General features: G+C 49.9%; 1 protein-coding gene across 1 annotated transcript in view; it reads right to left on the minus strand.

The window, feature by feature from the left end:
- Positions 1 to 17,827, minus strand: part of Pkd1l2 (polycystin 1 like 2) — a 74,941-nt gene that overhangs the window by 33,324 nt on the left and 23,790 nt on the right. Inside the window, exons 13-24 of the mRNA XM_005345855.2 lie at positions 17,397 to 17,538; positions 15,975 to 16,151; positions 13,087 to 13,232; positions 12,319 to 12,510; positions 10,933 to 11,064; positions 10,612 to 10,794; positions 8,710 to 8,834; positions 7,593 to 7,719; positions 6,356 to 6,487; positions 5,308 to 5,527; positions 3,824 to 4,017; positions 2,530 to 2,760 (exon numbers count right to left, since the gene is read on the minus strand). Of these exons, the coding sequence (XP_005345912.1) occupies positions 2,530 to 2,760; positions 3,824 to 4,017; positions 5,308 to 5,527; positions 6,356 to 6,487; positions 7,593 to 7,719; positions 8,710 to 8,834; positions 10,612 to 10,794; positions 10,933 to 11,064; positions 12,319 to 12,510; positions 13,087 to 13,232; positions 15,975 to 16,151; positions 17,397 to 17,538 (2,001 nt within the window). The remainder of the gene's footprint in view (positions 1 to 2,529; positions 2,761 to 3,823; positions 4,018 to 5,307; positions 5,528 to 6,355; positions 6,488 to 7,592; positions 7,720 to 8,709; positions 8,835 to 10,611; positions 10,795 to 10,932; positions 11,065 to 12,318; positions 12,511 to 13,086; positions 13,233 to 15,974; positions 16,152 to 17,396; positions 17,539 to 17,827) is intronic.

The raw sequence follows: 17,827 nt of genomic DNA on the forward strand, positions 1-17,827 counted from the left end.
TTTTTTCTTGATACAGGGTCTCACTAGGTAACCTTGGCTGACTTGGAGTTCTCTATGTAGACCAGGCTGGCCTTGAATTCAGAGAGAGCCACATGCCTCAGTCTCCTGAGTGCCGAGATAATATGTGTGTGTCTTTAAATCCAGATTTTGTATTTTAAAATTAATTATGAGTCTATGTTGGTGGGCGGGGGAGGGGGTTGTGCATATGGCCACTGTGTCCAAGGAGGCCAGAATAATGCATCAGATCCTCTGGAATTGGGGTTACAAGTGCTTGGGAGCTGCTTGATGTGGGTTTGGGGGATGGATCTTGAGCTGGTTTCTCTACAAAAGCAGTATGTGCTTTTTTTTTTAGTTGTTTTATGTGTGGTTTGTCTGTTTGCACGTTTATATGTGCGTGCAAGTGTGCCTGGTGCCCTCCAAGGTCATTGAATTTCCCGGCACAGGAGTTATTTGAGTTAGAGACAGCTGCCATTCACCATGTGGGTACTCGGAACTGAACTCATGCCTTCCGGAATAGCCACAAGCGCTCTTCACCACTGAGCCATCATTCAAGCCCCATTTTTGTGGCTTTGTTTTTGCTGCTAATTTTTATGACAAGGTCTCCTTATGTATCTCTGTCTGGCCTAAACTTACTGTTTAGACCAGACTGGCCCTGAACTCAGAGATTCTCCTGCCTCTGTCTCCAAGTGCTGAGAGTAAAGGCTGGCTCCACTATACCAGGCCCAGCAGTGTGTGCTCTTAACGACTGAGCTGTCTCGCCAGCCCCAACCCTATATTTAAGTATCAATGTTTGGTCTCGTGGAGGAATCAAAGACAGCAGTATGAACGCTGAGTGTCATTGCATTCTGTATTGGCATCCCTAGTGGTGCCGCCAGGGAGGAGAGAGCAAGAGATGGACAGCTCCAGACTCTGCCACACTGTGCCCTTGTATTCCCTCAGACGCCCACAAAACACATCCTGAAGGCCAGCCCCGTGTTCCATATGACTTTATTAAATATTGTTGCAAATGATTCCTTGTATAGTTTTTTGTTTGGTTCATGTATAAGCCATGAGCCCTGTCTAGGATGAAATCTAGCTCCTCTCTAACAGCTTCGGGCCAATTGACCTCTTGATCCCTGGTAGCTTCTCTTTAAGATGGTGGGTGGAATGAAATCCAGGGTGTGCTCAGTGAACTTGAGGTGTCCAAACCAAAGAATGGACCGGGACCGAGCGAGGAGATTCATCCTGCAATCCCAGCACCCAGAAGGCTGAGGCAGGGGATTGTCATGAGTTTGAGGATACCCTCAGACACATAGCAAGTTTGAGGCTAGCCTGGGCTACATGAGACACAGTTTAAAAAGTAAACATACACACCCCACAAACAAACAAATGGGAGGTGGTCTTCATATGAAGTCTGTGCCCGTCATCCATATCCTTAGAGGTGACTCCTGTGTATCCTACTAAGGCAGTTTTGGGATACGAGAAGCCCTGGCCAAGCCACGCAGTCTATGAGGACAATGTGATTTCTGGTGGGACTTCAGGACATACTGTGTATTTGAGGCTGTAGACTGCAGAACCAGGATTGGTCAAGCGGGCTGGCTACTCCTACCTCCGCGCCCAACTCCCAATCAAACCCATGACACCAAAGCTCAGTGAGCTTCTGGTAGGCAATGTTTGCTAGGTGTCATCTCAAGGACAATCAAGTACCATCTGCAGACATCAGCGGAACAGATCAAGTCAGGTCTCTCTGCCCTGTTTCTTGCAACTGAGTCCTCTTGGTGTAGCAGTCATGGGGAGGTGGCCCAGGTTATAAAGTGCCACACAAACATGAGGACCAAGCCAGGCATGGTGATACACAGGTCTAATCCCTGCACTGGAGAGGGGATCCACAGGGCTCACTGATCAGTCACTCTGGCCTGCTTGGTGAACCCCAGGTCCCTGTGAGAGACCCTGTCTCAAAAACTAAGGAGGGCAGTTTCTGATAAATAATGCATGATATCATCTCTGGCCTTCCGGTGCATATACATACATATGCATGTACATCACACAGACAGCTACACACAGGCTCACACATACACACAATATGCATGAGCATCACATAGACACTTGCACACAGACTTACACATACATACATATGCATGTGCCTCACATAGATATCTATACACACAGGCTCACACATACATACACCTTCAAACCAAGATAACAAACCATCAGTATTACTTCAACTGCTGTTCTGAGTTCTGAGTCTTTTTGACAAATTACAGACACAAGGGTAGCCTTGAGACCCCCCCCCCCATCTCAATGAGAAGTACCTTCCTCTGCGGGCTGCTGTGAACATAAATAGGGTTGTCTCTGGCATTTAGTGAGTACTCAGCTGATGATCAATAGCACAGTCTTCCTGATAATTTGATGAAAAGGGATGTTTTGTAAGCGCTAGGCTACGGGGCCAGCTTGCCTGAGATGACCCCAGGGGTTAAGGGCTGCAGTAACCCCTGGGTTCCGTCCTCTACAATCCCGGTTACTCCCATTCCCAGGAACCCAGCACCTCACCTTGTTCTGATCCTGTATGTCCTTTCTCCTGGCCCAGATCACCACCAGCACGTAGACCATGCAGAGGCAGGCCACTGTGCTAACCACCACTGGGTTGTCCTCAAAAGTGGCAAAGAGCTCCGCAGTCTGGTGGACATCAAGGGCATTGGGCATCACCAGGAACGTGCTTCCAAAGAAGGTGAGGTGGTTGCAAAGGCAGTGTGTCTGGGAGGTGGTGGTTCGTGGGCCTACCTGTAAACCCCAAAGAGACCATGTTTGGAAATGGAGAGAAATGATGAACACCTCAGTGCGGACACCACTCAGTCAGGCTTTCGTATCCACAGATTCAGCCACCCTCTGGCTGACATTATGTGTCTTTAGGACTGGGATGTGACTCAGTTGGCAGAGAGCTTGCCTAGCATGCATGAAGTTCTGGGTTTAATCAGCATCACATAAACTGGATATTACAGGTGCCACACACCTGTAATCCCATAATCAGAAGGTGCACATAGGAGGATCAGGAGTTCAAGGTCATCCCCGGCTACATGTTCAAGGCTAGCCTGGGCTACATGAGACATACACACAAATGAAAACTAAAATTTACTTTAATTTTCAGAGAAGATTATTTACCGTTCATTGTGCTGGGGATTGGTTTTTGTTTTTCGTTGTGTGTTCTGCTTTGGATTTTTGAGACAGGGTGTCACTGCACAGCCTTGGCTGTCCTGGAACTAGCTATGTAGGCCAGTGATGATGTGCTCTGAGGCACAGGCCCTCCACATAATGTGTGTGAGGTTTGGGAGCAGTCCGTCAAGTTTCCTGACCCTCGGTCTCATTGCCTGTGAAATGGGAACATTGCAGCTGTCTTGGGGTGTCTGGGATGCTGATGAGATAATGCAAAGAAAGGTGAACACGGGGCACAGCTGAGGTCCTTTTCTGGGAAGTGACACCCTGGCCTGCCGTGCCCCGTGCACAGGGGGCAGCCATCTGAATCAGTCCTATACTTATTCCGTGGTCAGTTGTTCCAGCACTCCTGGCTCCTGGGATGGCCTCAGGAAAGAGGTTGGGGACCACACTGCCAAGCAGGGTGACGTGGGGAGAGTGTATCGGAGTTCACAGCAGGAAATCTGACCTAGTCAGGGCCATGAAGTTTCCTCAAGACAATGGGCTTAGTTAGTCGGAGGACATTCCGAGCACAGGAATGACATACGCAGATCACCCTGGAGAAGCGTGAGACATTGTACCAGAGGCTCCAATGGGGACCCTACAAGAGTAGACACACCCTACCACGCCTCCCCAGCTTACTTGTCTTCCTTACCTGGCACCCAGAGGTGTCCCAGGTCTCCTGGCTTTCATCCCAGAACACACAATGTGACAGGAAGGTGCTAATGCCAACTGTGAGGTTCCTGCCAGAGGTAGACTCCAGATCATCCTTGGGGACCACTCTCAAATAGTAGATACCTTCCCCAAAGGGCAGGTCCTCTGGGCCCAAGATCCATGTGGGTAGCTCACCTGCAAGAAACAAGGCTCTGGTCTCCTTTTTTTTTTGTTTTTTGTTTTTTTTTTTTTTTTTGAGACAGGGTTTCTTTGTGGCTTTGGAGCCTGTCCTGGAACTAGCTCTGTAGACCAGGCTGGTCTCGAACTCACAGAGATCCGCCTGCCTCTGCCTCCCAAGTGCTGGGATTAAAGGCGTGCGCCACCAACGCCTGGCTCTGGTCTCCTTGAAAGGAGAAAATACCAAGGTGACATGGCAGGGACGTAGACCTCAAGATCTCTCCATTATCCCAAGAGTACCCTTGCTCAGCGTGCAGGAGCACAGCAGGACCTGAAGGGATCGTAACTGTTTCTTATTGGCTGTGTGATATCAGACTAGTTATTGAACTTCTATGTTCTTTTTTATTTGTTTTGTAGTTTTGAGGCAGCGTCTTTTGTAGCCCAGGCTAGCCTCAGATTTACTATGTAGCAAAGCCTGGCCCTGCTGGTCCTACTGGTCCTGCTGCCTCAGTTTCCCAAGTGCTGGGATTGCTCTGCACCTGGCTTGACCCTCTCTGCTCATATCTGTAATGTGGAGATTTCTACAGCTGGCTCCAGAAAGTTTTTTGTGGGCTCACCTGCATCTCAGTGCCATGTACTAGATGTTTACCTAAAGGGGGTAAATAACACCAATAACATCAGCCCATGAAAGCTGCTGAAGAAGGCAGGCAATTTGTTCTTTTCTTTTAATTAAATAATTGTGTGTGTGTGTGTGTGTATATACATACATGTGTGCATATGTGACACAGGGGCTGACACTGTAAGTCTTCCTCAAAGCTTCTAAACAATTTTATTTTTTAAAAAGATTTATTTTTATTATTTTCAATTATGTGCACTGGGGTACGGAGTGTGTGTATTTGAGTGTGGATGCCCACAGAGGCCAGAGGCATGGATCTTCCTGGAGCTGGAATTACAGGGGGATTGTGAGCCACTCAGCATGCAGAATGAGGACCTGCGCAAGCACAATGTATGCTCTTCACTGCTGAGCCATCTCTCCACACTTGAGATCCAGATTCAGTGAGGATGGCAGTCAGTGAATCCCAGGGGCCCTCCGGTCTCTGATCCTCCCCCTCCCAGGACTAGGATCACAAGCATAGATTACCACATCAAGCTTTTTAATGTGGTTTCTCAGGATTGAACTCTGATCCTTATATTTTAATGACTGAGCCATCTCCCTGGCCTTGCTCTTTGATTTTTTTCTATGACACCTTAGTTTGAAACTGGCCTCACCCGGAAAGCCCCTCAAGAAACGCCAAGGAAGCTGACTACCTGTGGCAGCCACAGGAGGCAGGTGTGTTTGGGCATCGTAGCTGGTCTCATTGGGGTGGTAGCCATAGCCCAGACTGAGTGTGAGTGGGACGTCGGGTCCCCAGTGCAGCTGGATCCCCAGAGCTGCCTCCCTGGCGGTCATATTCACCCACAGAGTTTCTGGGGTGGCCAGGCTCAGCATCGTCGGCTCGCTGTGTTCTGAAATCCGCGGCAACAGGATCTGTTTTCAGAAACAAAGAATTACAGCCAGACAGAGGGGCAGGGCAAGCAATGAGCATCTAAAGCCCTGTGGTGTCTGTCATAGGGCTGATATAGACAGGAAGATCTCTGCAGCAGGTTCGATGGGGGTGGGGTGGTCTTCCCGCTCTCACCTGCGGCCCTAGGTTTCCGGTCTGTTCCTCCCATCATCACCCCAGCCTCTCTCTGTGTCATCAACAGCAGTTACTGCCCCCTTCTGCTTCCCTCTTCCGAGGACCCTTGTGGCTCCACTGGGCCCCTGAGCAATCCAGACTCGAATGCCCATCTCCAGGTCCTTAACTGCATCTTATCTGCCTGATAGCACATTCGCCGCAGCCACGAATGAGGATGGAGGCTTCCCTGCATGACTTTTGATCAGTCATTGAGAGAAAACGGTGGATAACTAGGAATGTCCGTAAACTCTTCAAGGAATCTAAGTGTCCATTGCAGCCTGGGATGTTGGCATTCTTGCTTAACTTGAAAGAAAACCCAATGGCATTTTGAAGGCGGCATTGTGGTGTGGGAGAGCTCCCGCAACAGCACTGTGTGCCTTTAAAATGAACATTTCATTTGTGCAATGACTACAATTCCACCTAGCAGATTTAATTTCCCAGGAAAAGCTGTCATACACCGAAGATGTGTGAATGGCCACAAAGGCATGGTCTTAAGTAGAGTGCTATGTTTAGTTGGGTAAGGGGTACTTTGGGTGATTTCTCTAGGCATTGTTTGCACAGCTGGTCCCTTTGGTCCCAAACCAAGCTGAAGAGGAGGCCAAGTGCCACCCGACTTCGGGTAACACCCCAGAGCCTACCTCGATACTCTGCGTCGTGTTCTTCACTGAAATGGGGTGGCCACTGGAGCTGGTCAGACGGAGTCCGCCAACAGTTCCGCTGATATCAAATCGGCTTCGGGAAGGGAAAGGGTTCCGTGAGAAACTCACCATCTGAAAGCCAAGAGCAAGAGCACTGAAGAGGGGTGGGAGAGGACCAGGCCCCTGTGTGAACAGTGAGATCCTGGGAGTGGGTGAGTAGCCCTTGCTCTAGGGGGTGGATACAGAAGCCTGCCTGTGCTTTTCAGAGATGTGGTCTCAGAGGGCTGGCCCTGGGAATCAGTAAGTCTTTCTTCCCCCAAAGTCAATATAGTCAGATCTTCATTTCTTTAGTTTTATGTCTGTGGATTCAGCTAAATGTGGACTGAAAATATTTGAAAAAATTGCATCTGTGTGGCTACTTATTTTTCTTGCCATTCTCCAAAGTAGCACGTTTTCATTAGCTGTTTGCATAGTGTTTACATTGTTTCAACTGTTAAAAGCAACCTTGACTTTATTCAATGTATATGCAGAGGTCTAGGTAGAGCAAGGTAGCAGTGTTTTTAATACCAGCACTCTGGAGGCAGAAGTAGGCAGATCTCTGTGAGTTCAAGGCCAGCTTGGTTTACAAAGCAAATTTCAGGTCAGTCAAGACTATATAGGGAGTCTCTCCTTTCCTCCATCCCTTCCTCCCTCCCCCTCTATATGTGGTGTGTGTATAATTATATTGCATATGTTATGTATATGCATGTGTATATATGTACATGTGAAGCTGTGCATAGGTTTTGTATAACTACCACACCATTTTATATAAAGGACTGAGCAGCTACAGATTAGAAACTCATGTTCACAGGCATCCTAAAAACAGCCCCATGACTACCAGGGGTGGCAAGAAGTATCTAAGAGAGAGATGTTGGTCTATTTTCACTAGCATTCAGGGGGATCAGATGTGCCTTAATCTGGGATGAAAGGGACCCCTGGTCTTTGTCTGAGTTACAGATGGGAGCCTGGAGAGCCCGCTCCACAACAACTCATGAAGCCATGCAACCCACTGGAATAAATGGATTTGGGTGTCCAGAGCTATGGCGTCTGAGTTCACTTGTGCTCCTGGCTATGGCTTAGACGAGATACTGAACCTCCTCTCTAATGGATGGGGCTGCTAGCATCATCAGTGAGCAAGTAGAAGGCCGGCACTTTGCACACTGTGAATGTTGTCTCGGAGGAGGCATTGCTGGGTTACCCTTATGTCCACAGGCTCCTGGCTGTTCTCCACGGGGCAGAGGGAGGTGGCAGCCGGCAGGGTGAAGGTCACAGAGTCAACGGTGGTAGTGTGCACTGAAGAGCCTTGCCAACTCCGTGGCTGTATTCTGACCACAGGGTGAGAATCGGGAGAAAAGAAAGTTGGTGTTGGAGGAAGAACCACATTGTGCAGTGGGAGGAGGAGGTGGGGCTCCACTTTACTGTAGGAGATGGCTGTGTTTCAAACAGAAGCCTCATAAAACGCTGCTGGTACCCCCATGTGTACTGGAGGTCCATGCACAAGCAGAATTGCTTAGAACTGCATCCCTAGAATAGCATCAGTACTCGAGATGGCTGGTTAATCATTTCTCCAAGTTTGTCCCCACTACCTACCTTGACCTTTGAAGCTATGAGCTCCCGGCCCCATCTTTTCTGACCATTGACTGTGACCCCCCCTTTGATAAGACCCGAGACCTGTTTTCAGAGCTTGATACTGCTAATGTAATCTGTCACTGGGACCCAAGAGAGCAACCCTGGTCTGAGGAGCTGAGGACTGGAGCGTAGCAAGGGAGCCCCCCTCCTGTGTGTGTATGTGTGTGTGCGCACACGTGCGTGTGTGCATGTATGTGTGTGCGTGTCTGTTTCCTCTGGGTTGCACATGATCTTCATTATCTTGTGTCAGAGTAGCTGTGATCAGTTAACAGCTCCAAGACTGGACCCATTAGCATTCCGCTGTGGAAGGACAAAAAAGGTCACAAGGCTTGTGAGGCCCAGGGGACACATAAGGCCCTTTCCTTTCCTAAGAATATATAAGCAAGTAATAATTGCTGGGACACAGTGAGGATGACGTGTGTGGACCCACTCATTCGCCCCTCCCCCGCCCCCCTTACCTGCACAGTCCTCCTGGGACTTTCTCAACACTGGGCTTAGCTCTCCACAGTTCCCATTCTGTCCCAAACAAACATCTCCATGGTGGAAAGACTCCATGACACCCACACACCAAGCCTGGTCCCAGTACTTCTCCAGCCCTAAGACTAGCCTCTGGGTCCTGCCTCGTGTAGTTCAGTATGAGGGCTAGGGCATCAACTTTCTTGGGTACGCGCAGCGCAGCTCAGTACCTGTCTGTGTACACAGAGATGGAGGGGGTTTCTAGGATGGCTGGAGGGCCCCTTGGCAATGTCCCCAGCAGGAGGGCAGTCTGCAAATGGTCTACAACCTGAAGTAGCTGGGCCACGATGTGAGCCTGGAAAGGAAGCAGAATATTGCTGTGGACGTCACCACAGGCCCCTTTGACTGCTGTCGCCGGGTTACTGTGGGACTCTTAGCAGGGAAATAGTAGACCAAAAAGGCCCTGCAGGTCACGGACAAAGCAGGCATCCAAAAGAAGTCCAAAGCATTTGTCTGACTCCCAGGGGCTCCTCTGCCCTCACAGCAGCCCCGTGAGGCAGGTGCTTCCCATCCCCTGGGCAGAAGGGCAGAGGAGAGAACACAGAGAAGAGGTGATGTGGGAAGTCAAATATTGGTGAGGTGGAAGAAGGCTCTCGGGAAATTTGGCTCCAGGGTCCATATGAAGATCCACTGTGCTGTGTGGCCCTGTCCTGCAGGTGTGTACACATGGCCCACATATTGCTCCAGGAGAGGTAAGAGCCACAGGCAAGCTCAGCTCCCTGCCCCATCCAAACCTCCAGAGAAGACATTTTCTGTACTAGTTAGTTGGTTCAATGGGTAAGGTTCTCGCAAACTAAACCCGACTGCCTGAGTTCCATCCCAGGACCTCACGTGGTGGACAGAGAATCCGTTCTCATGGGTTGTCCCCTGACCTCCACATACATGCTGGGGCATGTGTGCCCCTCAAATAAACAAATGTTTAAACATTTTTAGACACATTCTAGTGATGACAAACAAATCTAGGGCAAGGACCTAGCAGAGGACCTAATAGCGTGTGTGTGTGTGTGTCTGCCTGTCTGTCCGCCTGTGTATTTGTGTTTGTGTGTATCCATGGCATCCATGACTGTATGTGAGATGTGACTGCATGTATGTACGTATGTGTTTGAGTGTGTACATGCAAGTCGGTGTGAGCACTAGTGTGTGAAAACATGAGTGTATATGACTGAATTTGGGAGTTGATCTGAAGGAGTGTGTATAAGTATGTATAAGTGTGCGTGGACAAGTTACTGTCTGGTTGACACTGCCCATGAGAGACTATGTGTCACTGCATTGCCATATGAGAATGTACATCCATACCTGTATGTATGTGCTTGATGGGACGAAGTATGTGTGTTTCAGGGGCTCCCAGGTATGTGCACAAGTGTATGGCTACGTGCCGGTGTGGCTGTGCATATGTCATTGTGAAGGGTGTGGATGTAGGGGTGTGTAAGGATGAGCACGGGAGTCTGTTTAGTATCTAAACACGTGGCCACATGGGAGAGGATGACCTTGCGTCTTTGCATGTGGCTGTCCTTAGATTCTTTATGAATAGAGAAGGTGGCCCATGGGATGAAGGGTTGTGGGGCAGCTGTTATCAAATTAGGCTTTGTGGCTCTGCCATGATGCAGTCCTGAGAGCCAGTACTCCCAAGGCCCACCAGTGACTATGGAAGCCACACCTATCCCTCCTTTCTTGCCCTAGGAGGCTTACTCCCAAAGGCATTCTGTCTGCTTGGATGCAAGAGCCAGAACACTGCCCAAACTTGCAAAAAAGGTTCAGATAAGCCGCGCAATGGACAGCGGATGGGGGCGAGACAGAGAGTGGCTCCAGCTACAGACGAGGGAAGCAGGCTTAGGGAGCTTGGATGACTTGGCTCCCAAGTGACAAGCGGGGTTCACTGAGTGCAGTAGCCCTGTTCTGTATACTTGCCCCACACTCTGCTTTCCAGAACCTTCCTCCCAGCTCCCAAGAAGCACTGTAACCTTACGCACCCACCCAGCATCTGTGGACTGTCGAGAAAGATCCACTTGCAACCCAAGCACAAGCTAGGCACGCAGTGTGGATGATGGCTGCCTGTGGTCCAGGGCACCTACCTGGCTGCTATTGGCCTCCATAGGCTCTTCAGATCCCTGGCTGAGGGAAGCTTCCAGTACGGTCCCCGCCGCTTGAAACATGGCCCTGATGGCTTCTTGGCGTCTCTGATCCTCAGGATGAACCTTGGCACTGGCTGTCAACAGAGCTTCAGCTGCGTGCTCTAGAACCTGACTGGCCTCCCGCTGGCCTCACCCAAAGAAGGAAAAACAGTGTGAGCCCCTGCCTGGACTGGCCATTCAGAGAGCACGGAGTGTACTGGAGGGGCCCAGAGCATGGAAGAACGTGTGCCTTGGCCTAGCCCGGCCACTGGAAATTCTCACCTGAGCCACCGAGGTGAGCTCCTCACTATGGCGGGTCACCTCTCTCAGCGCCTCAGCCAAACCCTGCACCCTCTGCATGTTCTCCGGGTCAGTGCTGAGCATGGACAGCGATCTCAGCACAAGCTCTCTGACCTTGGCACAGAGGGAGAAAGGGCAGGAAGGGAACGATAATTCCAAAGACTCTGTATAGGCCTTGTAGGAGAATTTGGGGTCCCAGGAATGAGTAGGCTCATCTGGGCTCTGTAGACTTGGAGGTAGGGCAGACAGGATAGTGGCCAAATGATACCCACACCCAGATCTTTGAAGCCTGTGACCATATTGCCTCGCAGGAAAAAAAAAAAGAAGAAAAGAAAAGGTGCTTTGACAAAATCATTCTGAAGATATGGTTCAGCCCAGCACCTTCACGTGGGGAGATCCTTTGGCAGCTACATTTGGGAGTGGTATAATCGCAAGGGTCTCCATAAGACAGAGGTGGGAACACGGAGGAAGGAGATCGGTGATGTGTGTATGGGGGGAGAGAGGATGCATGGAGAGGGGAGGGTTTCAAAAAAGTAGTAAGGGCAGCACTCGGGAGGCAGAGGCAGGCGGATCTCTGTGAGTTCGAGACCAGCCTGGTCTACAGAGCTAGTTCCAGGACAGGCTCCAAAAACCACAGAGAAACCCTGTCTCGAAAAAACCAAAAAAAAAAAAAAAGTAGTAAGGGGATGTTGGTAGCTTGACGACTTACATATTTAGTATGCAAAAATGAAGACCTAGCTGGGTGGTGGTGGCGCACGCCTTTAATCCGAGCACTCGGGAGGCAGAGGCAGGTGGATCTTTGTGAGTTTGAGGTCAGCCTGGTCTACGGAGCGAGTTCCAGGACAAGTTCCAAAGCTACAGAGAAACCCTGTCTCAAAAACAAACAAACAAAATAAAAGAATGAAGACTAAGCTCCATTGCCTAGAGCCTATGTAAACACACACACACACACACACACGCACGCACGCACACACGCACACATGCAGACATGGAAAAGGGTTAGGTTAGGAGCCTAGGACTGGCGATGACCTCTAGAAGCTGGAAACACTAAGAAGCAGGTTCTCCCCTACAGCTTCCAGAAAGTTCTCAGCCTTCACTTTCCTCCTCCAGTCATCTTTAGTATGAGGGAGCTGGAGTGAGGCTCTCAAATCCCCTTCAGCTTCCAGAAGGCTGTGACTCCACGGTGTTGGGCAGAGAAAGTGGGTTACCAATAAAGAAGATACTTTCTTCACTTTATGCCACTCGTTGGAAGAATTAAAGCAGGAAGTGACAGTGACCACTGGGAGACACTCAAGGTTTTTCTGATTTATGAGCCCCATCCCCACCCCAAGAAGTCGCGTGTAGATTTTAAAGACCTGTTTCACGAACCTTCCGTTTGGTATCTGTTCTAAGCTGCCCAGAGCCTGGGCTCTGGTCCTCCTGGTTAAGTTCAGAAGACACAGCCTTGACAAATTGTAGAAACTGGTCACTGCCATGCTCAACTTGTAGAGCTGAGGAGATTCTCTCTGCCACAATAGCCTGGAATGTCACACAGTCACTACCTGTGTCTCCACGGCCCACCTGACAAGGAAACCAGAAACAGACTCAATGGTCCCTGTTCAAGAAACTGGATCCTAAAGTCCTGGGTCTGGGAGCAGAGGAAGCCTGGAAAAAGGTTCTCGGGAACTTCCTGAGACTGGAGGGCACCTCGACCCGACCCGTTTGCACCAGGCAGCTGATGGTTTCCAACACCACATCTTTGGGGCAAACCCACACTCCACCTCCAGCTGCCCTCTTCATCCTACCCATCCCCCACCTGCCTCCCAGCCATGAACTTCTTTTAAGACCTCTCCAGACTCAGTCCAGAGTTCAGTCCTCTGATCTCCGCCCTTCTGCTTCAACTCGCCCCTGCTCCCAGGACTTTCCCATACTCTGGCTACTAAGTCATAAGATATACAAAGGCTTGTGTCCGCGGCTGTATCCTCAGGACTTGGCGCACGGCGGATGGGTACTCTGTAAATATTTGCGGAAGGAATGAGTGTATAGGCGATTCATCACCCGTGCCCTCGGCCGCCTCCACATGCCTCGTAGTTCCTGAGGTTCAGCTGGGTGGAGGCATTTCCCAGGAAAGAAACACCAGGCATCGCTACCACCCACCTTAGCTGCCACTTGGGTCTGCTGTCTGTCCCCTGCCTGATTGGTGACAGAGATGACCACCGTCAGGACAAAGCCATCCTTTTCTTTCCCAAGTGGTAGGAACACAGCAGGGAGTGCTGGTTCAGGGCCACAGTGGAGGCAGGAACCTGGCAGAGTGGAAGTGAAGCAATTAGGAGGGCAGAGCCCGCTCCTGTTCACAGGGCCAGAGAAGACTCAGTTACTGGTGGCGTGGCAGCCATTCTAGAAATCCACAGGTTTCTGTATCTGTAGAATCATTTCCCTAAAGTGTATGAAAAATTGAAGGACCTTCTCCCTGTTTACAAGTAGGTTTTTGTTTTTTTGTGGTGGTTAAGTTAAACCATTTTTAAAGATTATTTTTTAAAGATTTATTTATTTAAATGAGTGTTCTGTCTACATGTTCCTCTGCTCACCAGAGGCAGGCATTGACTCCCACTATAGATGGTTGTGAGCCACCACGTGGTTTCTGGGAATTGAACTCAGGGCTTCTGGGAGAGCAGCCAGTTCTCTTAACCCCTGAGTCATCTCTCCAGCCCAAAATGTGTTTTTATTTTATGTGTATAGTTGTTCTGCGCACATGTATATCTGTGTACTACACACATGCCTGATCAAAGGGGCCAGCAGAGGGTGATGAATCCTTTTGAATTGGAGCTATCGATGGTCGTGAGCCACCATGTAGGTGCTGGGAATAGAACCTGGGTCTTCTGGAAGAGCAATGAGTTCTCTTAACAACTGAGCCAACTCTCCAGTCCCAGGCAGGTTTGTTTTGGTTTTGGTGTTTTTGTTTTTACAATGTGGTAAAACCATATTACAACACGAACAAAAAGAAGGTAGGGAGTAAGGGGAGAGAAAGGAAGAGCAGCAGGGAGAAGAGAAATTCAGCCCCTAAAACTCCACAGCCTTCGGAATCAGCCACGTAAGTTAGGTGGGTGTGTTTTGTTTGCTTTAATTTTCATACATGTGTATGTGATATGTGTGATATGCGTGTATGTGCGTGATGTGAGAGAGATGTGCGTGTGTGTTTATACCCACATGCCACAGCACACATGTGGGGGGCAGAGAATAACTTCATGGCATTGGTCCTCTCTTACCACCTTTATGTGACTGTGAGGATTAAACTCAAGTCCCAGTCCAGAGCAGCAAGCACCTGTACCCAATGAGCCGCCGAGCCAGCCCCTTGCTTGTTTGTTTATTATTATTATTATTTGAGGGGTTTGTTGTTCTTTGCTTTTCTGAGACATTGTCTCACTCTGCAGTCCAGGCTGGCCTGGAACTCACCAGGGAGCCCAGGCTGGTCTTGAACTCACAGCAATCCTTCTGCACCAGCCTCTGAAGTGCTGGGTGGGATTGTAGACACGAGTCACCTCCCTTGGTGTCAGTGTTGGTTTTACAGTGTGGGGGTTGATTCTGGCGCCTCCCGCGTGTAAGCCCTCCAGACCAATCACTCTGCCGCCGACCTGCCCCACTGCACCTACAGAGAGCTTCCCAGTTGCTATGTCTCAAACTACGCCCCTTGGTACATGGCATGGCTTGCCTGCTGTCTCTACCACTAAATGTTAATGATCATGAAGTTAAGGATTTTCTCTGTTGTGTCCAATGCTACAAGCCTAGCACCTAGAACATAGCGTGGCGTTTGGCGTCTGTATGCTGTAAACCTAAGTGAATGGGTGACTATCTTTTGTTTCTTAAAGGAGACCCGCACATCACGGAAGTCTCCAGTCATTGTGCATGCAGTGTGCAGACAATCGTGAAGCTATTGACTTGCAATTAAACAGCGCCGTCCAATCACATTTCCTTGCCTTCTTGCTCTCCTGTATGAGGTGGGGGATGAGACAAAGGGAGATATCTGGCCTCTCCCTTTGGGTACAAAGGGGACTACTTGCCTCACTTGGGTTTCCTTTTTCTTTCCATGCTCAGACCCAGCCATTACCTTCTTAACAGCCCAGTGTTTTCGCATTCTTCAATGGGCATCCAATGAAGACGATGCTCCCTAGAAGGGCTTCCACCCACCTCTCCCTAGTTAAGGTACACTGTTTATGTCATATGGTGTCTGGGGCAGGATACTGTGGAGTGTGCCAGCACCACTCCTGATGCCTCAGTTTGGAAGAAAGTTTCTCTTGGACGAAGGCCCACACAGAGCTCCTGTGATGATCCCCAGATGCCCAGGGCCACAGGGAGAACCAGCAGCCACCAAAATGGAACAGTAAATGGAGGGAGCTGCCCCGAGCCACCCTTCTCTTCATGTCCATTGCTCGTCTGGGTGTGGTTGTCTCGACTGACATGGCTGACTGTGTGGGGTGTCATGCAGTATAGGTAGGGTCTTTGATGGTCACCCTCTGAGAATCTACGTAAAAAAAAGTTCTTTGAGAGTTGCTTGTCCTGGGACACTGTCATTCTCTCCCACCACTTACAAAGTGTTGAAGGTTCTATGAACCAGATCTTTTTCTCTTTTTCCAGCTAGCTCTAGCTCCTGACTTTTAAAGGGGTGCAGTGCCCCCTTCTGAGGTGCCTCCCTCTCTTGCTCACTCATTCGCTCTTGCGTGTGTGTGTGTGTGTGTGTGTGTGTGTGTGTGTAAGATATGACCGGGTGTGTCCATACATACCTGTTGGGTCTCTTCATTCATCTAACCCTCTCTTATACCTTATACTGGGACAAAGTCAGTGTGTCCTCTGGGCTTGTTGCATGCTGTCCTTCTGGTGTGATGACTGGGCCAGGGCTTTGGGGATGACCAAGGCTTCAGAGTCCCTCATCCTGCCAGTCTCCCTCCATTCTACAATAGATTCTATTACAGCTCCCAGACAGGGATAATCCCTGCTCTCGGAGAAGATGATCCTGGGGGCTGAGGGAGAGCAGCATCTCTAGCTGGTACCTGACTGCAGACAGAAGCAGTACTCCAGGGGGCCTGGGGCTGTGGCGGCAGTGCAGAAGACAGCAAAGCTCGTCAGGACAGTACCCTCCTCTGGAACAATGGCACAGGTGGGCACCTCCGGTATAGGTAGCATGCTAATCACGTAGGAATCCTCCCCATAGGCATGGCTGGTCAGTGCTGGGAAGGGAAGATTCATGTGCTTAGGGGACTGTGTGTCCAGAAACTCAGCCCCTCTTCAGGATGACCTGGGGAGCTTGTTAAGCAAAGATTGTTGGACCTCTGCAGCCCTGAACCCTCTGATCTCTCTGGAGATTCTGGGGTAAGCCCCAAAATACTCCTACCTAACAATTGTCCCCAATGCAAGTCCATGAGACTCACTTTGAGAAAATGGACAGAGAGAGAGAGAGGAGAGAGACTCAGGCAGATATGGAGCTCGAATTCTGGTTCTGCTATTGACTGTCCAAGTGGCCTTGGACTTGACCTCTGTCATCTGTAAGGTGGAACCAATAATGACTTCCTCATAGTGACTTCATGAGCAGCTTACCCAGAAGCCATCTCTTTCCATTCCCACACCCTCTGCTGTGAGCCCCCATCTGTTCTGCAGCAATGTGCCATTTTACTTGGTTCAAAAAGAACACAAGGCCACTAGAGCCAAGGAAAGGGGAATCTTGTTTTGTTTTGTTTTTGGAGACAGGGTTTCTTTGTAACTTTGGAGCCTGTCCTGGAACTAACTCTTGTAGACCAGGCTGGTCTCTAACTAGCAAAGATCAACCTGAGTGCCTCCCGAGTGCTGGGATTAAAGGTATGCGCTGCCACCACCAGCAGCTGCAAAGGAGAATCTTAATTGGTTACTACTAACGCCCTGGCCTAACTCCGTTGAGATGGCCGGAGGTGGAACAGGAGCGTCCACTGAACCAGTGTCTCTGTTTGTCTGGCTGTGGGTGCTCTGTGGGCTGCGTTAGAAAACACAGAATCCACAGGCAGCACAGGCGGTACTTGCCTGTAGTCCTAGCAGGAAACTGAGGGAAAAGACATGTTCTTAGAAGCATAGCCATCAAAAGAATTTAAAAAAGAAAAAGTGTAGCCATCTTTGTTCTGTGACTCTCTATTGGAGCACTGGGCTCATTGTCAATGTGTAACTTTGGCTTCTTCTAGTAGGAAACACAGGTTGACATAGGCTGGTCAGCTTGCCTCACTGGTATTCTGTCAGCCATCTTGTGTGCTAACAACCCCAGGGCAGGTATTTCTATCACCCCAGCTTTACATGTGAGGAAACCGAGGTAATCAGAAGTCAAATCCTTTGCCCAAAGTCTCCTAAGTAGAAAGCCCACACCCTCATCCCTGCTAGCCTGAAGCTCCTTATTTTAGCCTTTTCAAGTCCGTCTTCTTTCTGCGACAGGAGGTAGGGTGGCTGCTTCTCACCTGTGACCCGGATCCGAACAACAGGTCCCCAGGTCTGCAGGAGGCTGCTGTTCAGTAGGAGCGTGGAGGAGTTGCCGTGAAGGAGGGTCAGCGAGCGCAGCCAAAATCCTCTGAGTCTGCAGGCATCAGGGAGGGGCTCAGCCTGCAAGAGAACAGCACTGAAGGCCTTAGAGTCTGTGGGGTAGGAACCTGGACATCCTCAGTCCCATGGCTTCCATCTCCAGGCCTGACAGACTTCTCTCTGAGGAATGAATGGCAGGCTCTGCTGCTACTCTGGGGGTCAGTACATAATCAGTCTCCAGCTTTGTCTCTTGTCTGAGGTCAGATTCCCAGAAAAGGAGCCTGAGGAGGAGTGTGTATAGGTCACTAGTGGAGGGAGGAGCCTGAGGAGGGGTGTGTATAGGTCACTAGTGGAGGGAGGAGCCTGAGGA

Source organism: Microtus ochrogaster, chromosome 4, assembly GCF_000317375.1.
Source record: "Microtus ochrogaster isolate Prairie Vole_2 chromosome 4, MicOch1.0, whole genome shotgun sequence".
In the NCBI taxonomy this organism is placed as follows: domain Eukaryota; kingdom Metazoa; phylum Chordata; class Mammalia; order Rodentia; family Cricetidae; genus Microtus; species Microtus ochrogaster.